Source organism: Megalobrama amblycephala, linkage group LG18 (assembly GCF_018812025.1).
Source record: "Megalobrama amblycephala isolate DHTTF-2021 linkage group LG18, ASM1881202v1, whole genome shotgun sequence".
NCBI classification, from domain to species: Eukaryota; Metazoa; Chordata; class Actinopteri; order Cypriniformes; family Xenocyprididae; genus Megalobrama; species Megalobrama amblycephala.
The window spans coordinates 38,072,959-38,095,176 of record NC_063061.1 but is presented as its reverse complement, the minus strand read 5'-3'; the positions used below and the strand labels follow the sequence as shown (position 1 = coordinate 38,095,176).

The window sequence follows — 22,218 nt, the reverse complement described above, 5'->3', positions numbered from 1 at the left end:
TCCCTTTAAGCCCAGGTAAGCCTGTGTATTAATGCGGCCCAGCCTGCATGACAGCATTTTTTTTGTAGTTATGCTAAACATTTTGTTTGTATGGTGAATGCTAATCTCCCACATTTTACAGGTTCGACTTCATTTGTACTATGCACTCTGAAGCGCTGTGTCTCTGTCTTCTTCTATTGGATCTGATTCGAGACCTGCATTGCAGTATTGCGCTACAGCGCCCCACTGGTCAAACAGCAATATTGCCGGCCCTTCAAATAGGTCATACGAGATCAAAAGACTATTCGACAACAAAAATATTTGTAGACAATTTTTTTTTTATTGTTGACGTTGCCGATAACGACGACTAATCGTTTCAGCCCTATATACCATGATGGTAGTTGAACAAACTCCCATCAAAAGAGTTACAGGATTAGTTTCAAGTTGAAAAAAAAACAACAAACCGATTCATTTAGGCTTTGTTGGTACCATGACGCTGATCATCAATGCTCTGTCAACCCAGGCTTTGATCATGGAGAGTTCATGGAGAGCATGCACATGAAAGCATGACATCAGTAGCAAACAGTAAATCACATGCCTTGAAACAGAGAGAAACTGCGATTCGCTTCTCACGAGAGAATCAGCAAGATTAATTTCTCTCTTCTGCCAAAGATTAAGAGTTTAAAGAATATATGTATAGCACAAACAATACTCGACAATGAATTAAAGGAAATGAGAAACTTAAATACACAATGATGATTAACTCAAAGACTGACAGGTGTGATCATAAATGAGTGTCCATGACAACTGATTAGTGGCGGGAAAAGGAGAACAAAGGAACATAGCTGTAGTGTAGTGTAGTGTAGTGTAATGTATCTCATCTCATTTCTGCTCGCCTTCAGCGTTCTACATTAGTAGCAGATAGATGCATGTGCCATTATGAACAAAACCAACAGTTCAAAAACAAAAATATAAAAGTGAGGAGAGCAACGTTATGCATTTTGCCGCCTTCTCCTGTGCCGTTGTTACTAAGCAACGGAGTAAACAGCTGCTGGTTTGATAATGCAAACGAACCGCGGTTCGGACCCAAATAAATACAGTCCAGTGGGGGCAGGGGGAGGGGCGGGCAATCGAACTCTGGTTCGGTCCAGGCAATCGAACCAAGTGTGAAAGCACCCTTAGTCTTTAAAAGATTACTTGGGCAGGGGTTTCATTTCTTTCACTTCTTGCTAAAAATGTATTTAAAAGATAACTTGGGCTGGGGTTCCATTTCTTTCACTTGTTGCTGATAGTCTTTAAAAGATAACTTGGGCTGGGGTTCCATTTCTTTCACTTGTTGCTGAAAGTCTTTAAAAGATAACTTGGGCTGGGGTTTCATTTCTTTCACTTGTTGCTGAAAGTCTTTAAAGGAGAACTTGGGCAGGGGTTCCATTTCTTTCACTTGTTGCTGAAAGTCTTTAAAAGATAACTTGGGCTGGGGTTTCATTTCTTTCACTTCTTGCTAAAAATGTATTTAAAAGACAACTTGGGCTGGGGTTCCATTTCTTTCACTTCTTGCTTAAAGTCTTTAAAGGAGAACGTGGGCTGGGGTTCCATTTCTTTTACTTCTTGCTTAAAGTCTTTAAAGGAGAACGTGGGCTGGGGTTCCATTTCTTTCACTTCTTGCTTAAAGTCTTTAAAGGAGAACGTGGGCTGGGGTTCCATTTCTTTCACTTCTTGCTTAAAGTCTTTAAAGGAGAACGTGGGCTGGGGTTCCATTTCTTTCACTTCTTGCTTAAAGTCTTTAAAGGAGAATGTGGGCTGGGGTTCCATTTCTTTCACTTCTTGCTAAAAATGTATTTAAAAGACAACTTGGGCTGGGGTTCCATTTCTTTTACTTCTTGCTTAAAGTCTTTAAAGGAGAACGTGGGCTGGGGTTCCATTTCTTTTACTTCTTGCTTAAAGTCTTTAAAGGAGAACGTGGGCTGGGGTTCCATTTCTTTTACTTCTTGCTTAAAGTCTTTAAAGGAGAACGTGGGCTGGGGTTCCATTTCTTTCACTTCTTGCTTAAAGTCTTTAAAGGAGAACGTGGGCTGGGGTTCCATTTCTTTCACTTCTTGCTTAAAGTCTTTAAAGGAGAACGTGGGCTGGGGTTCCATTTCTTTCACTTCTTGCTTAAAGTCTTTAAAGGAGAACGTGGGCTGGGGTTCCATTTCTTTCACTTGTTGCTGAAAGTCTTTAAAGGAGAACTTGGGCAGGGGTTCCATTTCTTTCACTTGTTGCTGAAAGTCTTTAAAAGATAACTTGGGCTGGGGTTTCATTTCTTTCACTTCTTGCTAAAAATGTATTTAAAAGACAACTTGGGCTGGGGTTCCATTTCTTTTACTTCTTGCTTAAAGTCTTTAAAGGAGAACGTGGGCTGGGGTTCCATTTCTTTTACTTCTTGCTTAAAGTCTTTAAAGGAGAACGTGGGCTGGGGTTCCATTTCTTTTACTTCTTGCTTAAAGTCTTTAAAGGAGAACGTGGGCTGGGGTTCCATTTCTTTTACTTCTTGCTTAAAGTCTTTAAAGGAGAACGTGGGCTGGGGTTCCATTTCTTTCACTTCTTGCTTAAAGTCTTTAAAGGAGAACGTGGGCTGGGGTTCCATTTCTTTCACTTCTTGCTTAAAGTCTTTAAAGGAGAACGTGGGCTGGGGTTCCATTTCTTTCACTTCTTGCTTAAAGTCTTTAAAGGAGAACGTGGGCTGGGGTTCCATTTCTTTCACTTGTTGCTGATAGTCTTTAAAAGATAACTTGGGCTGGGGTTCCATTTCTTTCACTTGTTGCTGAAAGTCTTTAAAAGATAACGTGGGCTGGGGTTTCATTTCTTTCACTTGTTGCTGAAAGTCTTTAAAGGAGAACGTGGGCTGGGGTTCCATTTCTTTCACTTCTTGCTTAAAGTCTTTAAAGGAGAACGTGGGCTGGGGTTCCATTTCTTTTACTTCTTGCTTAAAGTCTTTAAAGGAGAACGTGGGCTGGGGTTCCATTTCTTTCACTTCTTGCTTAAAGTCTTTAAAGGAGAACGTGGGCTGGGGTTCCATTTCTTTCACTTCTTGCTTAAAGTCTTTAAAGGAGAACGTGGGCTGGGGTTCCATTTCTTTCACTTCTTGCTTAAAGTCTTTAAAGGAGAACGTGGGCTGGGGTTCCATTTCTTTCACTTCTTGCTTAAAGTCTTTAAAGGAGAACGTGGGCTGGGGTTCCATTTCTTTCACTTCTTGCTTAAAGTCTTTAAAGGAGAACGTGGGCTGGGGTTCCATTTCTTTCACTTGTTGCTGAAAGTCTTTAAAGGAGAACTTGGGCAGGGGTTCCATTTCTTTCACTTGTTGCTGAAAGTCTTTAAAAGATAACTTGGGCTGGGGTTTCATTTCTTTCACTTCTTGCTAAAAATGGGTTCCATTTCTTTTACTTCTTGCTTAAAGTCTTTAAAGGAGAACGTGGGCTGGGGTTCCATTTCTTTTACTTCTTGCTTAAAGTCTTTAAAGGAGAACGTGGGCTGGGGTTCCATTTCTTTCACTTCTTGCTTAAAGTCTTTAAAGGAGAACGTGGGCTGGGGTTCCATTTCTTTTACTTCTTGCTTAAAGTCTTTAAAGGAGAACGTGGGCTGGGGTTCCATTTCTTTCACTTCTTGCTTAAAGTCTTTAAAGGAGAACGTGGGCTGGGGTTCCATTTCTTTCACTTCTTGCTTAAAGTCTTTAAAGGAGAACGTGGGCTGGGGTTCCATTTCTTTCACTTCTTGCTTAAAGTCTTTAAAGGAGAACGTGGGCTGGGGTTCCATTTCTTTCACTTGTTGCTGAAAGTTTTTAAAAGATAACTTGGGCTGGGGTTTCATTTCTTTCACTTGTTGCTGAAAGTCTTTAAAGGAGAACTTGGGCAGGGGTTCCATTTCTTTCACTTGTTGCTGAAAGTCTTTAAAAGATAACTTGGGCTGGGGTTTCATTTCTTTTACTTCTTGCTTAAAGTCTTTAAAGGAGAACGTGGGCTGGGGTTCCATTTCTTTCACTTCTTGCTTAAAGTCTTTAAAGGAGAACGTGGGCTGGGGTTCCATTTCTTTTACTTCTTGCTTAAAGTCTTTAAAGGAGAACGTGGGCTGGGGTTCCATTTCTTTCACTTCTTGCTTAAAGTCTTTAAAGGAGAACGTGGGCTGGGGTTCCATTTCTTTCACTTCTTGCTTAAAGTCTTTAAAGGAGAACGTGGGCTGGGGTTCCATTTCTTTCACTTCTTGCTTAAAGTCTTTAAAGGAGAACGTGGGCTGGGGTTCCATTTCTTTCACTTGTTGCTTAAAGTCTTTAAAGGAGAACGTGGGCTGGGGTTCCATTTCTTTCACTTGTTGCTTAAAGTCTTTAAAGGAGAACGTGGGCTGGGGTTCCATTTCTTTCACTTGTTGCTGAAAGTCTTTAAAAGATAACTTGGGCTGGGGTTTCATTTCTTTCAGTTGTTGCTGAAAGTCTTTAAAGGAGAACTTGGGCTGGGGTTTCATTTCTTTCACTTCTTGCAGTGGTCCTTTTTTGGACTGTTGGACTCCAAACATATTTCCTCCAGTACTTTGAAAATCCTTGTCTTCATGAGAACGATTGATGCTGAACTCTGAAGCTGAAGAGAGAGAACAGATACACATAAATTAAGACAAATAACACTGAAATCATTGTTGCATTCTGTCATACTCACTTTTACCAAAGTTTTCCTGCATCTTCTGTAAGACATTGAGCTTCAGTTTGGTCAGGTGATCTGTGAAAGTGATCGTCACATTTGGACTGAGGTCTGGATCTGGAAGGCTATACTGGGCTCTGAAACAACATTCAAGAGTCAGAGATGATGATGATGATGATGATGATGATGATGATGATGGATTGAGTTCAGAAGGACAGAGAGAAACAGACATGAAACACAAACCTTTGCAATGTGGCCTTAATGTTCTGTAAAGAAAGAAAGAAAGAAAGAAAGAAATGCAAATTATTCAGCAAAACTGAGTTTGGCTTAAATCTCTGAAATTGACATTCATATAATTGGAGAATAATGAAGAATCAGTGACACCTGCAGGAATGAAACATCTTCAGTCTTCATCTGCTCCTCTATATCTTCGATTATGCTTGTGAGAGATGAAATCTGTTTGGTCGTCTCCTCCATCTTCTCCTCCATCATCTGATTCCTCTGCTCTTTTTCTTCTCTCAGTGCTGTTATTCTGGCCGCTTCTTCACTGCGTAGAAACTGGTGAAGATCCTCAAACTCCTGTTTAATCAGCGTCTCTGTGAGTTGAGCTTGAGACTGAAATAAAAGACAACAATATTGGCCAATCTAGATCTTCATCAGTATCTTCACTTCCAGAATTGCATTAATCACATTGTTTATTTCAAACCTTAATATCATCAGCAGTTTTACACAGATTCTGTTCATGATTCACAGATATTCTCAGTTCCTCCTGTAAGCGTTCCAATGAAGATTTGAGTATCTCCTGAAAGAAAACAACAAATTGAATCTTTTGAATTTGTTTTTGGGTTTTTGCCTCTTTTTTTTAATATACAGACAGTGGAGGGAGTGGATTTGTGCTGACAGATGCACCATAACTCAAAATATTTTTGCTTAATCTGATGATGCAAAACTGAAATATTAAAAGAAAACATTACAGTGTAAGTGTCTGAAGAAATAAATCTGTTAAGCTTATTTTTCTCTCAAATTCTTACTGCTGTAATCCGGAAAAAATCTGTAATGTAGGGGGACCTCAAAAATGCAAGAGAGCTGGAACCAAACACAGTGAATTTTATTAACAGAGCAGATACAAACAAATCTAAAGCGAAGAGAGAACTGGGAAGAGAATGAGCTCACAAAACATTACACTCAAAAAGGATATTCACAGAACTAATCAACAAGAACTACAAAGGACTACAAAACACTACAAAACATGGTGCAGAACAGGAAATTAAATAAAAGTCCTCACAATACCAGAGGAACACAGGCCTTAAAACCAGACACATTTATTTATTTATACTTAAGATTATACTTGACCGATAAAAATTTTATTTTATTTATTAGCATAAAATTAGCAGTTTTACAACTTTTACAATCTGATTATGGCTTAAAGTCAGAATAAAATTATTAATTAAAGACAAAGAGCAAATTTAGCAAATTCAGTTTTTTTTATTTGTAAATTGCTCTTTGATGTATCTGCCCAGGAAAAAAACAAAACAAAACATTTCTATAATGTACTTAAAGTGCTTTATTTGCATGCACTAATTTTGTACTTAAAATACTAAAAGTTCTCTTTAGTACTGAAGATAATCTCAACTGTGCTATTTTGAGACACTTGTAGTACACTATGTGGTAACTAAATAATTTTTTTTAAATACAGAGATAGTATATTAAAAGCACATTTTAGTACATATTCATGGTGTCTCAAAATAGCACAGTTGAGTACTTAGATGTTCTTAAGAAGTACTCTTAAGAAGTAAAGAATATATATTTTTTTAGCATTTTTAAGTACTTAATTAGTGTGCCAAAATAGAGCACTTTAAAGGTGATAAAGAGGATCTTTTCGTCGACTGAGAAACCAAAGACTTGTTACTGAGTTTTTGAAATGAGCGCATGCGTAAGAACAAACCCCCCTCCTTTCGAGGGAACGCCTCCCAAAACACGTGCCACGAGTATTGGAACACGAGTGTTTACCACCGGAATTCGCTGTATCGTGTTAGTGGATTCATTATGTCGGACTCACCGCAGGTAACTCATAATCTGCAGTTGTTACTCCTGTCTCCGGACAAAAACATCGCATGCAGCGCCTGTGGAGTGTGGAAAGTTACTGGAGCGCGCAGCCGCGCTCGTCTCTCACAAGGAACGTCATGGCAGTGATTGACAAGCCAGAGGGCCAATCGTTTACGCGATTGGCTGATGTTTTTAAGGCCCTACCTCGTGCACAGATGATCTATATTAATATTATTCCTTTCAGTGCACCTAATAAATAGTCTTTTATCAGTTAGTAAAGACAGTTTCAAGTAATATTGCAAAAATGTATAAAACAAAACATCCTCTTTAGCACCTTTAAGTACACTATAGAATTTTTTTTTTTTTCACTTGGGTGATCTTGGATGATCTTTGGATCATTTGAATAAACCGACACGAGTATTTATTTATTTATTTTCAGTATTGGTTTGTGAAAATGTCTGTCAATAATTATATATATTTGATGATTTAATAAAATGTTTTGAACATTTATCTGACCTTATTGTCCATCGCAGCTTCATCTACAGGACAGAATCTGTGTTTGGAGTGTTTTCTGGAGTCTCGACACACCAAACACACGAGCTGTTGATCATCCAGACAGAAGAGTTTGAGTTTCTCTTTGTGAACACTACAGACCATTTCATCTTCAGATGAAGATCTCTGACTTTTCTCCTGTTGAAAACTCTCGCACAGATTCTTCAAGGCCAGATTTAACGGAGGACGATCATTTGAAGATGTTGTTCGGCAAACCGGACACTCTTTTAATGTTTTATTTTCCCAATATCTCTGAATACAGCTTGAACAAACACTGTGGCTACATGGCAGAAGAACAGGATTTATATAAATATCACAGCACACTGGACAAGAGAAATCCTCCTCGGCAAAAGATTGTGTCGCCATTTTTCTAAGTAAGTTTCACTTTCAGTTCAGTAATAATCGTTTCCTCCTTCTTTTGAGATTTTATTGGTGGTTGACAAACAACAAATTGGTATTACCGCCACCGACTGGTGAAGTGTAGGGAGAGCGAGGCACAACCTAACGCTTTTTGACTTTCTCAGTTTGTGTAAATAATCTACTTATGGGTTCAGGGAATTTCTTTTGTTCCACATTAATTTCACACATGTCTGGTACAAATATGTGGCTTTGTCTCATTAATACAGTGTATACTTTTTTCTTTTTTTACCCCGAAAGAAGGGAAGTGAAATGTGACAACATGCCCCATAGGTGGGACACATTGTAACATGAACAGAGAGCTAAACATTTTAATCTGACTTAATTAAAAAAATATACATGACAAACTAAAATATTTTGTCAATAAAAGACATATTTTTCTTATAAAATAGCATATATATATTTTTTTTAGAAATTCCAATTTAAATAATTTTGTAGTACACTCTGTAAAACACAGCTATAGATCAAAACAATATAGGCAAACAGATGAAGAAACATATCCAGACATTCAGAAAAACACAGAGCTGAACTCAACACTCCTCTCCCTGTACTCACAGCTGTCACAGAACACGAGACAGTACAAATGCTGAACATTTCTTGAAATAATATTTTCTGGATGTTCACGTTATTCCTCTCAGTCTTTATTCACCTTTTTCCCTATGGTTTCTCCACAGAAATTCATAGAAGTTAATTATGTCAGTTATATCGTAACTGTATAGAATATAGTAGTTCTAGCGGGGCACACTGTAACGCAGTGTTACAACGAACCCTATCTGCGCAACTGGACTTTAAACCTGGTTAGTGCCATCTGATAGTTAGTGAAGCATTAAAGAACTACCCAATCCGCTAAACAACAGATTGGAGATTAAAACAATAGCAGATTTGTCTAATTTTAAATAAAAGCAAAAAATATAGATGAAAAATTAACTTAAGTAAGAAATTTACTTTTGCTATTGTTAAATAAATGTTCAGTAGCCTAATATCTTCCAAAGATTTTTTTTAATTTTGGCGCAATTATTTCTCTATATATTGTCGATATGGCAACTAGTAAATCTGTTAAGTTTCTTCATGCTAGCGTGTGTGGAAGTCTTTAAACCGTATGTTACAACTAACCCCGTGTTAGTTTGTGCCCCGCGCTCCCTTATATCATAATGACATATTTCCCCTCCCTTTTTATATCCTCTAACACAAATTAGTTATTTTAAGATACTGAAAAAGAAACCCCCCAGCAAGCAATTTTATGTCTAATAGACGTCTAATAATTTCTGATAGCATGTGAAGGCAGCATAACATACCGCTGGATGGCGCGATTGACCAATCAGAACCAAGTATTACACAGAGCTGTCTAATAAAAAAAGATCATTTAAAATTATTTAAAAACAGGTAATGAAATTAAAATTAATTAAAATTACTATTAACAGTCTATAGCCTAAAGCCGCGGTCACACTGGACTTTGAACGTGTAAAATTTCTTCGGATGCTGTAACGGTCGTGATATGACGTCACTGTCTACAGCGTCTCTTTTATAAACATGAATTCAACACAACTTAAAGTAATAGTTTAAAAATGTAAAAATATCTAGCCTACTCAACTTTACTGCAAAAATATAATTCTTTTAATTCAGCCACATGGCTTGAAACTGTGATTCACTTTGACGAGAGAATCAGCACGATTAATTTCTCTCTTCTGCCGAAGATTAAGAGATTGAATAATATATGCACAGCACAAATAATACGATAATCGATAATGAATGAAAGGAAACGAGGTACTTAAATACACAAAGACTAAGAGGTGTGATAGTAAATGAGTGTCCATAACAACTAATTAGTGGTGGAAAAAGGAGAACAAATTAACACAGGAAAACAGGTGACTAAACATACAGAAAACAAAAGCAAAACTAAGGCAAAACTTGACAGAACTCCATCCTTCCAGAAGGCAATTCCTGGCACCGTAAATGATAAATGTTCAAATTAAGTTCAGGAGAGTAGAGGAGCAGAGGACTTCCATGGCAGAGCTGATGGTGGGAAGAGCCATGGAGGATGCACTGTTGGAATGGAGCAGGTTGAAGCTTCAAGCCCAGGTGGTACAAAGACCCACAGCGGAATCGATGTTGGGAGGAGCCAGGGTGGAGTTAGTGACCCGACCACCAGCGATGGAACAGCGAGATCTGTAGTCCTGGGCGAAGCTGAGGTGATGACGAGATTGGATGACACCATAGGATCCAGTGGCTTAGACGGAGCCGCAGAGATGAGCACTCGAGGTGGAACCAAGGTACCAGAGGACTGAGGCAACTCCGGTGTGACCAAGGTGAAGGCCAACGGAGCTGTAGGGGTGGAGGGATGGAGCGCAGCTAAAGCACTGGAAGTCCATGGCATAGGCAGAGCGATCTCTGATCAAGGTGGAGACGGGGGAGACAAGGGAGCTTGGTGGAGCCATTAGGGCGCCGACTGGTCGATGGGCAGAAGTGAAGTAACTGGATCGGAGGCCCAAAATGAAGTCAGGAGATCCACTCTCCAAGGCAGAGCTGGTGACCAAAAGATCTGCAGCGAGTCTAGCTTGAAGGATTGAAATTAAAAGAGGAGGAGACAAGGGACTTGAGGGAACCAGAGGAGAGGGGCCGAAGAAGTGACTAGTTTGGGCAGAGGAGGCATGGTGGGCGCATCATCAGCGACGATGTAGACATTGAGCAGGGGACTGCCTGTGATCAGTGTAATTACACATTTCAGTGTAATGTTTTTCAACATTAAGGGGTTTCCTTTAAAATGACGCCAATTTTATTTATTTACTTAACTGTATGTCATGTCAATTTCAGTTGGAAATCCAAAATAAGCTTAAGAGCTTAAGGGGTTAAATGAGGCTGCAAACCTGATTTTTTTACCAACATTACAGTATAACAGCAATATGGCTGGGTGGGGAAGTTAATTGCAGGCCACAAACCCCACCCCACCCCAAACAAGTTACAGTGAGTCTTTTAAGGAGAACTTGGGTAGGGTTTTCAATTCTTTTACCACTTCTTGCTGTGCTTCGTTTAAAGAGAACTTGTATTGGGCTTTCATTTCTTCTACTTCTTGCTGTGAGTCTTTTAAGGAGAACTTGGGCAGGGTTCTCACTTCTTTTACATCTTCTTGCTGAGAGTCTTTTAAGGAGAACTTGGGCAGGGTTCTCACTTCTTTTACATCTTCTTGCTGAGAGTCTTTCAAGAACTTGGGCAGGGTTCTCACTTCTTTTACATCTTCTTGCTGTGAGTCTTTTAAGGAGAACTTGGGCAGGGTTCTCACTTCTTTTACATCTTCTTGCTGTGAGTCTTTTAAGGAGAACTTGGGCAGGGTTCTCACTTCTTTTACATCTTCTTGCTGAGAGTCTTTCAAGAACTTGGGCAGGGTTCTCACTTCTTTTACATCTTCTTGCTGTGAGTCTTTTAAGGAGAACTTGGGCAGGGTTCTCACTTCTTTTACATCTTCTTGCTGTGAGTCTTTTAAGGAGAACTTTGTCAGGGTTCTCACTTCTTTTACATCTTCTTGCTGTGAGTCTTTTAAGGAGAACTTTGTCAGGGTTCTCACTTCTTTTACATCTTCTTGCCGAGACTCTTTTAAGAAGAACTTGGGCTTGGGTTTTATTTCTTTTACTTCTTTCTGCGAGTCTTTGAAGGAGAACATGGGCTGGGGTTTCATTTCTTTTACTTCTTGCTGCGAGTCTTTGAAGGAGAACATGGGCTGGGGTTTCATTTCTTTTACTTCTTGCTGAGAGTCTTTTAAGGAGAACTTGGGCAGGGGTTTCATTTCTTTCACTTCTTGCTGTGAGTCTTTTAAGAAGAACTTGGGCTTGGGTTTTATTTCTTTTACTTCTTGCTGTGAGTCTTTTAAGAGGAACTTGGGCTTGGGTTTTATTTCTTTTACTTCTTGCTGCGAGTCCTTAAAGGAGAACTTGAGCTTGGGTTTTATTTCTTTTACTTCTTGCTGTGAGTCGTTTAAGAAGAACTTGGGCTGGGGTTTCATTTCTTTCACTTCTTGCTGCGAGTCCTTAAAGGAGAACTTGGGCAAGGGTTTCATTTCTTTCACTTCTTGCTGTGAGTCCTTAAAGGGTAACTTGGGCTGGGGTTTCATTTCTTTCACTTCTTGCCGAGAGTCTTTTAAGGAGAACGTGGGGTGGGGTTTCATTTCTTTCACTTCTTTCCGAGAGTCTTTAAAGGAGAACATGGGGTGGGGTTTCATTTCTTTCACTTCTTGCAGTGGTCCTTTCTCGGACTGTTGGTCTCCAAACTTATTTGGACTGTTTCCTCCAGCACTCTGAAAATGCTTGTATTCATTATATTTGATTTCCTCAAATGGAAAATGAGAACAATTGATGCTGAACTCTGAAGCTGAAGAAAGAGAACGAATACACCCTCATACACATACATAAAACAAAAAATACAGAAATCATTGTTGCATTCTGTCATACTCACTTTTACCAACATTGTCCTGCATCTTCTGTAAGACACTGAGCTTCATGTTGGTCAGGTGATCTATGAAAGTGATCATCACACTTGGACTGGGGTCTGGATCTGGAAGGCTATACTGGGCTCTGAAACAACATTCAAGAGTCAGAGATGTTGAGCGGCACAGGCCCTCAACAAAACTGTTTCCATACCGACGTAATGAACCTCTCAGATGGATCATGATTAAATATTTTGACTGTTCCAGTCCAATCTGACTTCTGACCTGTAATGCTGCCTGTATCATAATCACACACTGTTTGCTGATGGCCAGAGGAGAACTGGCCCCCTGACTGAGGAGGTTTCTCCCAAGGGTTTTTCTCCATTTTTGTCACCTGTTGGAGTTTGGGTTCCCTGCCACTGTCGCCTCTGGCTTGCTTAGTTGGGGACACTTGATTTTCAACAATGTTTTTGATCTGTCTGCATTGACACCATTATATGCGAACTGAACTGAGCTGGACGATGACATCACTGTTTTCTCCTGAGCCTGTTGTATAGATAAATCAATACTGAACTTACTTAAGCTGGACAATGATACCAATTTCTTCTAGAGCTGCTGTGCAGCCAAAAATTTTTTCCAGTTATCAATGTAAAGCTGCTTTGACACAATCTGCATTGTAAAAAGTGCTATATAAATAAAGGTGACTTGACTTGAGTTCAGAAGGACAGAGAGAAACAGATATGACACAAACCTTTGCAATGTGGCCTTAAAGTTCTGTAAAGAATAAAAGAAAGAAATGCAAATTATTCAGCAAAACTGAGTTTGGCTTAAATCTCTGAAATTGACATTCATATAATTGGAGAATAGTGAAGATTCATTGACACCTGCAGGAATGAGACATCTTCAGGCTTCATCTGCTTCTCCATGTCACTGATCATGCTTGTGAGAGATGAAATCTGTTTGGTCGTCTCCTCCATCTTCTCCTCCATCATCTGACTCCTCTGTTCTTCTTCCTCTCTCAGTGCTGTTATTCTGAACGCTTCTTCACTGCGTAGAAACTGGTGAAGTTCCTCAAACTCCTCTTTAATCTTCATCTCTGTGAGTTGAGCTTGAAACTGAAATTAAAGATGCAACAATATTGGCCAAACCAGATCTACATCAGTATCTTCAAGAATTGCATTAAACACATTGTTTATTTCAAACCTTAATATCTTCAGCAGTTTTACACAGATTCTGTTCATGATTCACATATTTTCTCAGTTCCTCCTGCAAGCGTTCCAGTGAAGCTTTGAGTATCTCCTGAAAGAAAACAAAAAGAGTGTTGAATTTGTTTTTATTTTGGGGTTTTTACCTCTTTTATTTAACAATAGTACAGACAGTGGAGGGTATGGATTTGTGCTGATGGATGCACCATAACTCAAAACATTTTTACTACTTAATGACACAATAAACTGAAATATTAAAAGCAAACATTAGATAATTTAGTGCTAATATCTAAAGAAATAAGACTTTTTGGTAACACTTTACAATATGGGTGCACTAATATGCATTCATTCATGCATAACTAATGCACAGATAATCATGTTGTAATGAATGACTCATGAAGGACTATTCATTAATGATTACTGCATCAGCAACTAATAAAGAGTCTGTGTGATTAATAGATTAAGTAATATATGAATTGTTATTAATTAAATAGTTTCATAATGTATTAATTCCTTAACATATTTTATTAACTAATAGTGTAAGTTAATGTGTTAATTATGATTTGCTAATGATTTGCAAATGTATCATTATGTTATGACTTTACTTATTGAGGCACATGCTATTAACTAATTGTTAAGCAATATGTCATCATGGTTTTGATATCACTAAGCCATGGATTTCAATTTCCAACCATCTACAACTGTGATTCCACTGTACCAGATGAACTGCTGCATCCAGAACCTTGTTGTTCATGGCACAGGAATATTTCAGGTTAAGCTTGAGGTCAAGGATTCAAAGGCAGAACACTGAGAACATGTGGCCGGGCACTGCTATTTCACAACACTGTGTCAAGACCGAACAAAGACAATAGAACCCGTTATAATAATCAGTAACAGTGATGCTACACTGGATGCGGGACGGCACTACATGACACAACAAAATGCTACTTCTGTTATGAAGGACAAATGGACTTGCAATGGTCTGTCACATGACTCGATAAGGGTCGCGTCCAGTTTAAACACAATGTAACAGTGGTCAGTATTTCAGATTCTGGCGTGCTGATATTCATGTGCAGCCCAACTTACCCATCCTTCAAACACATTCTCTGACATTACACTCACTGCATGTGCAACTTTCAAATCCCATAAATGATATATTACTTAACAATTAGTTAATAGTCATGTGCTTCATCATTCATTAACACATGATTATCTGTGCATTAGTTAAGCATGAATTAATGCATATTAGTGCACCCGTATTGTAAAGTGTTACCTTTTTTTTAAAGGATTTTTTTTTTCATGTCAGTTGCTTATTTGTCTCTTAAATTCTTATTGCTGTAATGCAGAAAACATTTCACTCATTATCTGTAATAGGGGAACCTCAAAAATGCTGGAGAGCTGTATCCAAACTCAGTGAATTTTGAACAGTATAAACAAAAACAAATTAAACACAAACAGAGAGAACCAGGAACAGATTAAGCTCACCAAACATTACAACAGGGCTAAAGGATACATTTTAAGAAAAATTGTGCTTTTTCAGTCGTTACTAATGCATCCTCTCGTCCCAAAACACTGTTTTCTGTGGTCAATAAACTCACCAACCCTCCTGCACCTGTCATGAGTAACTCAGCGGACCTCTGTGAGTCATTCTTACACTTCTTTCAAAATAAAATAAATTGCATATATGATCTCTTTTCACCTACTAACTCCTCTCACCCTTGCATGACTTCCCCTCTGATTTTGCACCTGGTACTCTTACTGACTTTAACCCTCCAACGCCTGCTTATATCTCTGAGCTAATCAAGAAATCAAATGCATCTTTCTGTCGTCTTGATCCTGCTCCTACTGCTTTACTTAAAAATTGTGCACCTGTCATCTCACTGCCTATTTCACTTCTCATTTCTCAACTACTCAGTACTGGTGTTGTTCCTCTGGAATTAAAAACTGCAGCTGTCACACCTGTCTTAAAAAAAAACATGGTCTCGATCCTTCTGACATGGTCAATTACAGACCAATCTCGAACCTTCCATTTCTTTCAAAGCTGCTTGAAAAAGTTGTTACTATGCAGATGACACCCAACTCTATATTAGTTTTCAACACAATTCTCCTTTTCTCATCAACTCCATATCTGCTTGTATTAATGATATTAATGCTTGGATGACCAGTAACCTTCTCAAACTCAACACAGATAAAACAAATCCACTAATTGTTGGTTCATCACAATCTGTATCTCGTTTCTGTCTTGACAGTGTTAACATTGCAGGAGTCTTGGTCCAACCTTCCACCTCCGTTAAAAACCTGGGTATAATCTTCGACTCATCACTCTCCTTCCTTCCACACATCTCTTCACTCACTAAGTCTGCCTTCTTTCACCTCCGTAATATTGCACGTTCTTACATACCAATGATGCCGAGACACTGGTTTACGTCTTCATTACTTCCAGACTCGACTATTGTAATTTTCTTTTCTTTGGCTTTCCCTCTCACTCTGGAACTATCATCACTACATGATTTCAAAACCCACCTTAAAACTTATTTTTTTGTTTCTTGCTTCTCTGACCTCTGATTGTATGATGTTATGTGTTATGCTTTTGATGTTTTTGTATTGTTTACCTGTCTATTGTCATTTGTGTTATAATATTGTACAGCGACCTTGAGTTTGTAGAAAGGCGCTATATAAAATAAACATATTATTATTATTATTATTATTAGACACAAAGTACATGATTGCAGGAAAAATGTATATGTTTGTATTGGACATTGATGGAGCAACAGATTTTGTGTGAAAACAAAAATCATAAAGTGGTTAATTTTGTTTAAAAATCTTATAAATGAGGTGGTGAGGGGGACCTTTTAGCCCACACATTAGATTTTAAAAATACAGAAACAAAATTATTTTAAAAAGTAAAGATTCTGAAAGCATTGAAGGAGATCCCATAATAGCCTATTTAATATAGATTTACAGCAGTAACAATAAATGATATTTTATTATGATATGATTACTATATTTTAAAATATGATTGTTTCATTATAAATATGGGTATTACCTCTAAGATGGACACCCAATTTGATATATGATATTTGCTATGTGAATCTAACCATGTCATGTCAATAAATGGAAAAGTCAGCCAGCTATTCATTTCATTATCATGTTAATTATTGTGCCTTTTGTCTCAACAGCAGTGGTGCTTTTTACCCCAAATACCATACTTTTACATATTCTTCCATTATTGAAAAACTGTTGCTTGAATTACCTTGAACAAAACTGAAAATCATTAAGAAGACCTTTGTCTGAAAATACAAAACATTAACTTAATCAATTCTCGTTTGCTACTTAAATCAACAACATTTAAAAAACATTAAATATTAGCCTACATCCAAGAAGGACAAGACTCGACCAGTAACACAAGAAACACTGGGCTTTAAATACACAAGTGGTGACAGGCAAACAAGACACACCTAATATAACAAGAACTGCAAAGGACTAAACGGTGCATAACATGACATATGCATGACATTTGCATAACAGGAAATTACACGCATGTCCAGGGAAAAACAGTCTGGGATCAAGGCATTATCTTAAAACCAGACTTATTTATTTATTCGGACTTAAAATTATACTTCCCCTATACAATTGAAAATGTAAACATTTTATTTATTTGCATAGAATTGGCAGTTTTACAATCAATAGGCAGTTTTCTCAACTATAAGTCAGAATAAAGTTATTAATTAAAGACATAAAGAATAATTTTGCAAATTCAGTAATTGCTAAATTGCTATTTTATCTGATATGAAAGCTCTAGCGTAAGTTCTGCCAGGAAGACTCAATGTTATCTTGCACTTGGAGTATATAAGATTGCTGACACATGTTTGAGTCTGCAGATGCTGACGCAAACCTTCACCTCCATCCTCCCCACCACCACCAGGATGGTCCCTGTCCATACCTCCCAAGGGGGTCGACTATGCCCTGCCTTCATCTTCAGGCAGGAAATGCAGAGTCCGCAACCCTTTAGAATCTGAGCTACGGACGGGAGTCACGGGACCTACGCCAAAGAACTTTCTTACAACATTTTGCTTGCTGATTGTTAATAAATATGGTTGTCACATTATCTTACCTCCCCGAACTTATATTATCTTTGTTTTCAGATCATTTAACAGATTAAAAAAAAACGTATGCATTGTTCCTGTGTTAATAAACCCACACAATTATATTTTGTTTTTCAGTATTGGCTTGTGATTGTGAAAATGTCAATAATTATTGATATTTGATTATTAAAATAAATAAATAATTTATCTAACCTCATCGCCCAACGCAGCTTCATCTACAGGACAGAATCTGTGGTTGGAGTGTTTTCTGGAGTCTCGACACACCAAACACACGAGCTGTTGATCATCCAGACAGAAGAGTTTGAGCTTCTCTTTGTGATCACTGCAGACCGTTTCATCTTCAGATGAAGATCTCTGACTTTTCTCCTGTAGGAAACTCTCGCACAGATTCTTCAATGCCAGATTTAATGGAGGTCGATCATTTGAAGATATTCTTCGGCAAACCGGACATTCTTTTAATGTTTTATTTTCCCAAAACCTCTGAATACAGAATGAACAAACACTGTGGCTACATGACAGAAGAACAGGATTGATATAAATATCACAGCACACCGGACAAGAGAAATCCTCCTCAGCAAAAGATTGTGCCGCCATTTTTCTAATTTACTTAGAAATTAATCTCAGAGTAAAGTTTTACTTTCAATTAAAGTATAGCCACAATTCCGCGCGCGCAAAAGGGCATTTCGCACGCGCGTGAACTGAGTTTTGCGGAGAAATGTTCGTCTCGCAAATAAAAAAGTATTTTGAGCGAACGAAAATCAATTTTGCATTTAAAAGAAGTTTATTTGGATGTGCGCAGATGTTCTCTTTCGCGTGCAACGGTTCACTTGCTTGCTCTCCTGATACCCACACTGAGTGCTCTCAATCGCTGATGGCTCAACACAACAGAGTTACAATGTGCCACAATTCAACCAATCACAAGACTCCCTGCTTTACCGACAGAGGAAGAGGAAAAATACCAACCCGGCTTATCAAAGTCCCTTTAGGACTATATAAAGTCTTTGATACTATTTATTTTCAAATTCAAATGTCTACCACTCGAAGTAGATTTTTTTAAAAATCAAATTTATAAAACAAACAATCTTCAATTCATGGCTGATTTTAAAGATGGAGTTTTATTCATGGTTGCAAAATAAACAGTACCAAGAAAAAAGAAAAAAGTATTGTTTTTTTTTTATATTGTATTACATACAATTGCTCTTGAAAAGACAACATTTAAACATTCAACAGAAACTGGAAATGAAGAGTTCAAATAAACACAAGCTAAAGCTCATATGCCGTGCGGTCCTTCAGCAAACTCTCATGTTATATTCAGACTTTAGTGTCTAAAACAAACTGCACTGCCGCATCCAAAAAGATATTTTGCAACTTCAGAATTAAACATTGTTAGTATTTCACTCCTTTCTGCCTTTAAAGAGTCATTTGTTATTAGAGAATTGTTCATACTGCACAGGTTAGTATTCAAGAACAGATGAATCTCAATAAAGCAAAGAAACGCACAAGTCATAATTCAACTCAAAACAGAATTTTTTTCCCTTCAGAATTTTTTTATGAAAAGAAATTGTCATTACTGAAATACAGAGAGAACGTATATTTGCAAGTATACATAATGGAAGTATCTGTTGCACTAATTTTAATAAACAACCAGTATTTTTTTGTATTACAGTAATGAGGATTTTTTGCATTATGGTTATGATTTCAGATCAAATGTGCAGAGAAAATCTTAAAAATAGATCATTTTCTACACGCAAAATAATTCTTTTCTCTTTTAAATTTGTGTTGAAATATGAAGTGGACGTTTCTTTGTGAGATTCACCATTTAGACGTCCATCTTGAAGCATGTTAGCAGTGGTTATACAGGATGGTTGAGTGAAAACTTTCACAGTGTTACTAGAGACACACACCGCAGCAGTGTGTTCATCAATAAACCAATCCAGAGCACGCATATATCATCATCATCAGCGGCTGTTTGAAACTTTAATAAGAAATAATAGTGTCAAAGTTACAACAGTGATGTCAAGTTACTTGACGTGTTTTGAATGAAACTTACGGAGCCGCACATGACATGTGGACAAAAATATATCGTTTCTTTACTGGATGAATCAGCATTTTTTTTTTTTAATCAATGATTCAATAACAAATACATTTTTTAACAGTCACTTGTCACCACCTACTGGTATAACGATGTAATTGATACAAACTTTATTTGAAGTATCAAGTTACTTTCAAAACGTGATTTACTCTATTTTGATCGCTAACATAGACATAAGTGTTTATGTCCTAACTATACACTTTTATATTCAATATTTGTAACAGAAATAATGATACTGTGTGGTTGAAAAGACCGTTTGTGAAGCTGTTTCTTACCTATTCATGACAACGACTCTCTCTGGATCAGGAGCAGCATGAACGCAGATTTGTTCCGGTGTGATTGTCACTTTTTAAGGACTTTTATTAAGAAACACTTATTATTTTAAGACTTATTAAGGACCCGCAGCCACCCTGCTCACCCTCAGTGGTGGGAGTTTGGTCGAGGCTTAAATTCATCCCCTCGTACACAACTATAACTCCCACGATGGCACACGATGTCCGACTCACACCCGGTCAGATGCATATTCAGGCTCAGTTGCTCCTTCTTGCTCTGGCTCTCTGTCTGCGGTAGGCTCAGGCGTCATGTCCATCCCACTAGATGGTGTCAGGCTGGACTCTGAGTCGGTGTGGGGCTAGTTGGGTCCTCCTCTGTGCCGATGGTGAACTCTGATCTATTGTTCACCAGTGCACTTCACATATGAGGCAAAGCCTTTATGGGGACCGTTCACTTGCAGGCTTGCCTTCGTATGCTTGCTCAGGCTGGAGTGGTAGAAAACACTGGGCGAGTCACCCGAGTAGTGAAAAGGAAAGTGATATAAAGTCTTAAATGTTTTTCTGTGACTGGGTATGTTTATGCATAATGTAATAAAAAAATCTAACAATATGGATAATTAATTCAATATTTCTGCATTGTAAATGATTTCTGTTGTTTTCACAGTAATATACCGTGTTCTCAACAATTCCCTGTAGAATCTGAGTACAGTTACTGTAGATTTTGTCATTTACACAGCATTATTACTGTATTCTTAACAGTTTCAAACTGTATAAGCTGTGTACAGTAGGCTATGTTACTGTAGATTAATGCATTCTGGGAAAATATTAGCCAACTGTAAATCTAAATACAGTACTAAATGACCACAAAAAACAAGCCCACAAGATTATAGGTATAGGTTAACATTTCATTTAATTTTTTGGGGGGTATATATATGTTTTATTCTGATGTTATTTGCAAGATATAAAGCTACGTTTTAGTTAATATGTTTCCGTGAAAATGTCTGAAATAACGTTCATTATCTGGCCTTCCTCTCGCAGTGTCGTGAAGATGGAAGGAGTACGTTAAATTCCCACTGAGCAAATTACGTCCAGAAGACGTCTTTTTGAGGTCTTGTCTCAGGCTGAAAAGACGTCCACTGAGGGGCCAGAATGAAAGTTTTTATGACGTCTTTTTTTGACGTCTTCTGAACATCCGATATAGACGAACACGCAGAATCACCAAAGGAGAAAAATCACAATTTTTAAGCCACCACGTGGAGATGAGTGTTTGCTTTAGTTGGGCTCTTGACCCTTGCCTTATTAATATTAGAGTTTGTTTGGGCAGTTAACTGAGTCATAACAGCCAGACAAGTAAAGAGAAATGATCAGGTGTTGGTTATGGTTTCACATAATAATTATTTGACCTGAATCGTTGAACTCATTTAGAGCCCAATCTCTGAGTTAGATTTACATTATTGATTACAGCATCACTGTGATTATACAGCAGAAGATCAGCTTTATCAATATAATATAAAGGATTTCACATGATAATTTTTTTTTTTCTCTTAGGCACACACAGACATCAAGAATCAGCCTGTGAATCTCAATGAGGGTGACAAGCATGAGAATAAAGGAAATTACTAAGACAATTAAGCTCATAATTTATTCATGCAGCAATGCATGATGGGAGCCATGGATGAATTTTGATTGGTGGCTCCCAGAATGCACTGCAACATGCTTTTTGATGGTCACCACTGTTGAGATTCACAGGATGATTCTTGATGTCTGTGTGTGCCTAAAATGAATACTTTTTTTTTTGTTCAACACACCTTTTCTGAAATCATTTGAATCATATTGTAAAAGCTGATCTTCTGCTGTAGAATCACAGTGATGTTGTAATCAATAATGTAAATCTAACTCTGAGATTGGGCTCTAAATGAGTTCAGTGATTCAGATCAAATAATGGTTATGGGAAACCATAACCAACACCTGATCATTTCTCTTTACTTGTCTGGCTGTTATGACTCAGTTAACTGCCCAAACAAACTCTAAAATTAATAAGGCAAGGGTCAAGAGCTCAACTAAAGCAAACACTCATCTCCACGATGGTGGCTTAAAAGTTGTGATTTTCTCCTTTGGTGATTCTGCTTGTTCGTCTATATCGGATGTCCAGAAGACGTCAAAAAAAGACGTCATAAAAACTTTCATTCTGGCCCCTCAGTGGACGTCTTTTCAACCTGAGACAAGACCTCAAAAAGACGTCTTCTGCACGTAATTTGCTCAGTGGGTTGGTAGGTACACTTTAAAACATGTAGTCGCCTTATTTGTTTTATACAATTGTTGTTTGCAAGGTAAATAAGTTCGAGTTAACAAAATATCTAACACCGGAGCGGGTGCTCGTTTCACATTTAAGTCGCACTAACTAGCATTTTCTTCCCGCGGCGGTATATCCATGCATTTTGACAATGCATGGATATGAGAATGTGATGTGT

The 22,218-nt window shown here is 37.9% G+C and overlaps 1 protein-coding gene across 3 annotated transcripts; it reads right to left on the bottom strand.

Annotated features, from left to right (window-relative positions):
* Window positions 1-1,529: 1,529 nt before the first annotated feature.
* Window positions 1,530-18,237, bottom strand: LOC125252147 (uncharacterized protein PF3D7_1120000-like). 3 transcript variants are annotated; one of them, XM_048165216.1, is made up of 7 exons: window positions 17,576-18,237; window positions 13,276-13,371; window positions 12,957-13,187; window positions 12,824-12,846; window positions 4,662-4,780; window positions 3,403-4,586; window positions 1,530-3,262 (listed from the first exon to the last, which is right to left on the bottom strand). In XM_048165216.1, exons 1-7 carry the CDS (start codon window positions 17,975-17,977, stop codon window positions 2,285-2,287), a joined length of 3,033 nt encoding a protein of 1,010 aa, XP_048021173.1. In that variant the 5' UTR covers window positions 17,978-18,237; the 3' UTR covers window positions 1,530-2,284. The 3 variants fall into 3 exon arrangements, with proteins under 3 accessions (XP_048021173.1, XP_048021172.1, XP_048021171.1); XM_048165215.1 differs by lacking the exons at window positions 12,824-12,846; window positions 12,957-13,187; window positions 13,276-13,371; window positions 17,576-18,237 and adding exons at window positions 4,887-4,909; window positions 5,028-5,258; window positions 5,350-5,445; window positions 7,206-10,602 and having other exon boundaries at window positions 1,530-3,253; window positions 3,394-4,586; XM_048165214.1 differs by lacking the exons at window positions 12,824-12,846; window positions 12,957-13,187; window positions 13,276-13,371; window positions 17,576-18,237 and adding exons at window positions 4,887-4,909; window positions 5,028-5,258; window positions 5,350-5,445; window positions 7,206-10,602.
* Window positions 18,238-22,218: the final 3,981 nt, after the last annotated feature.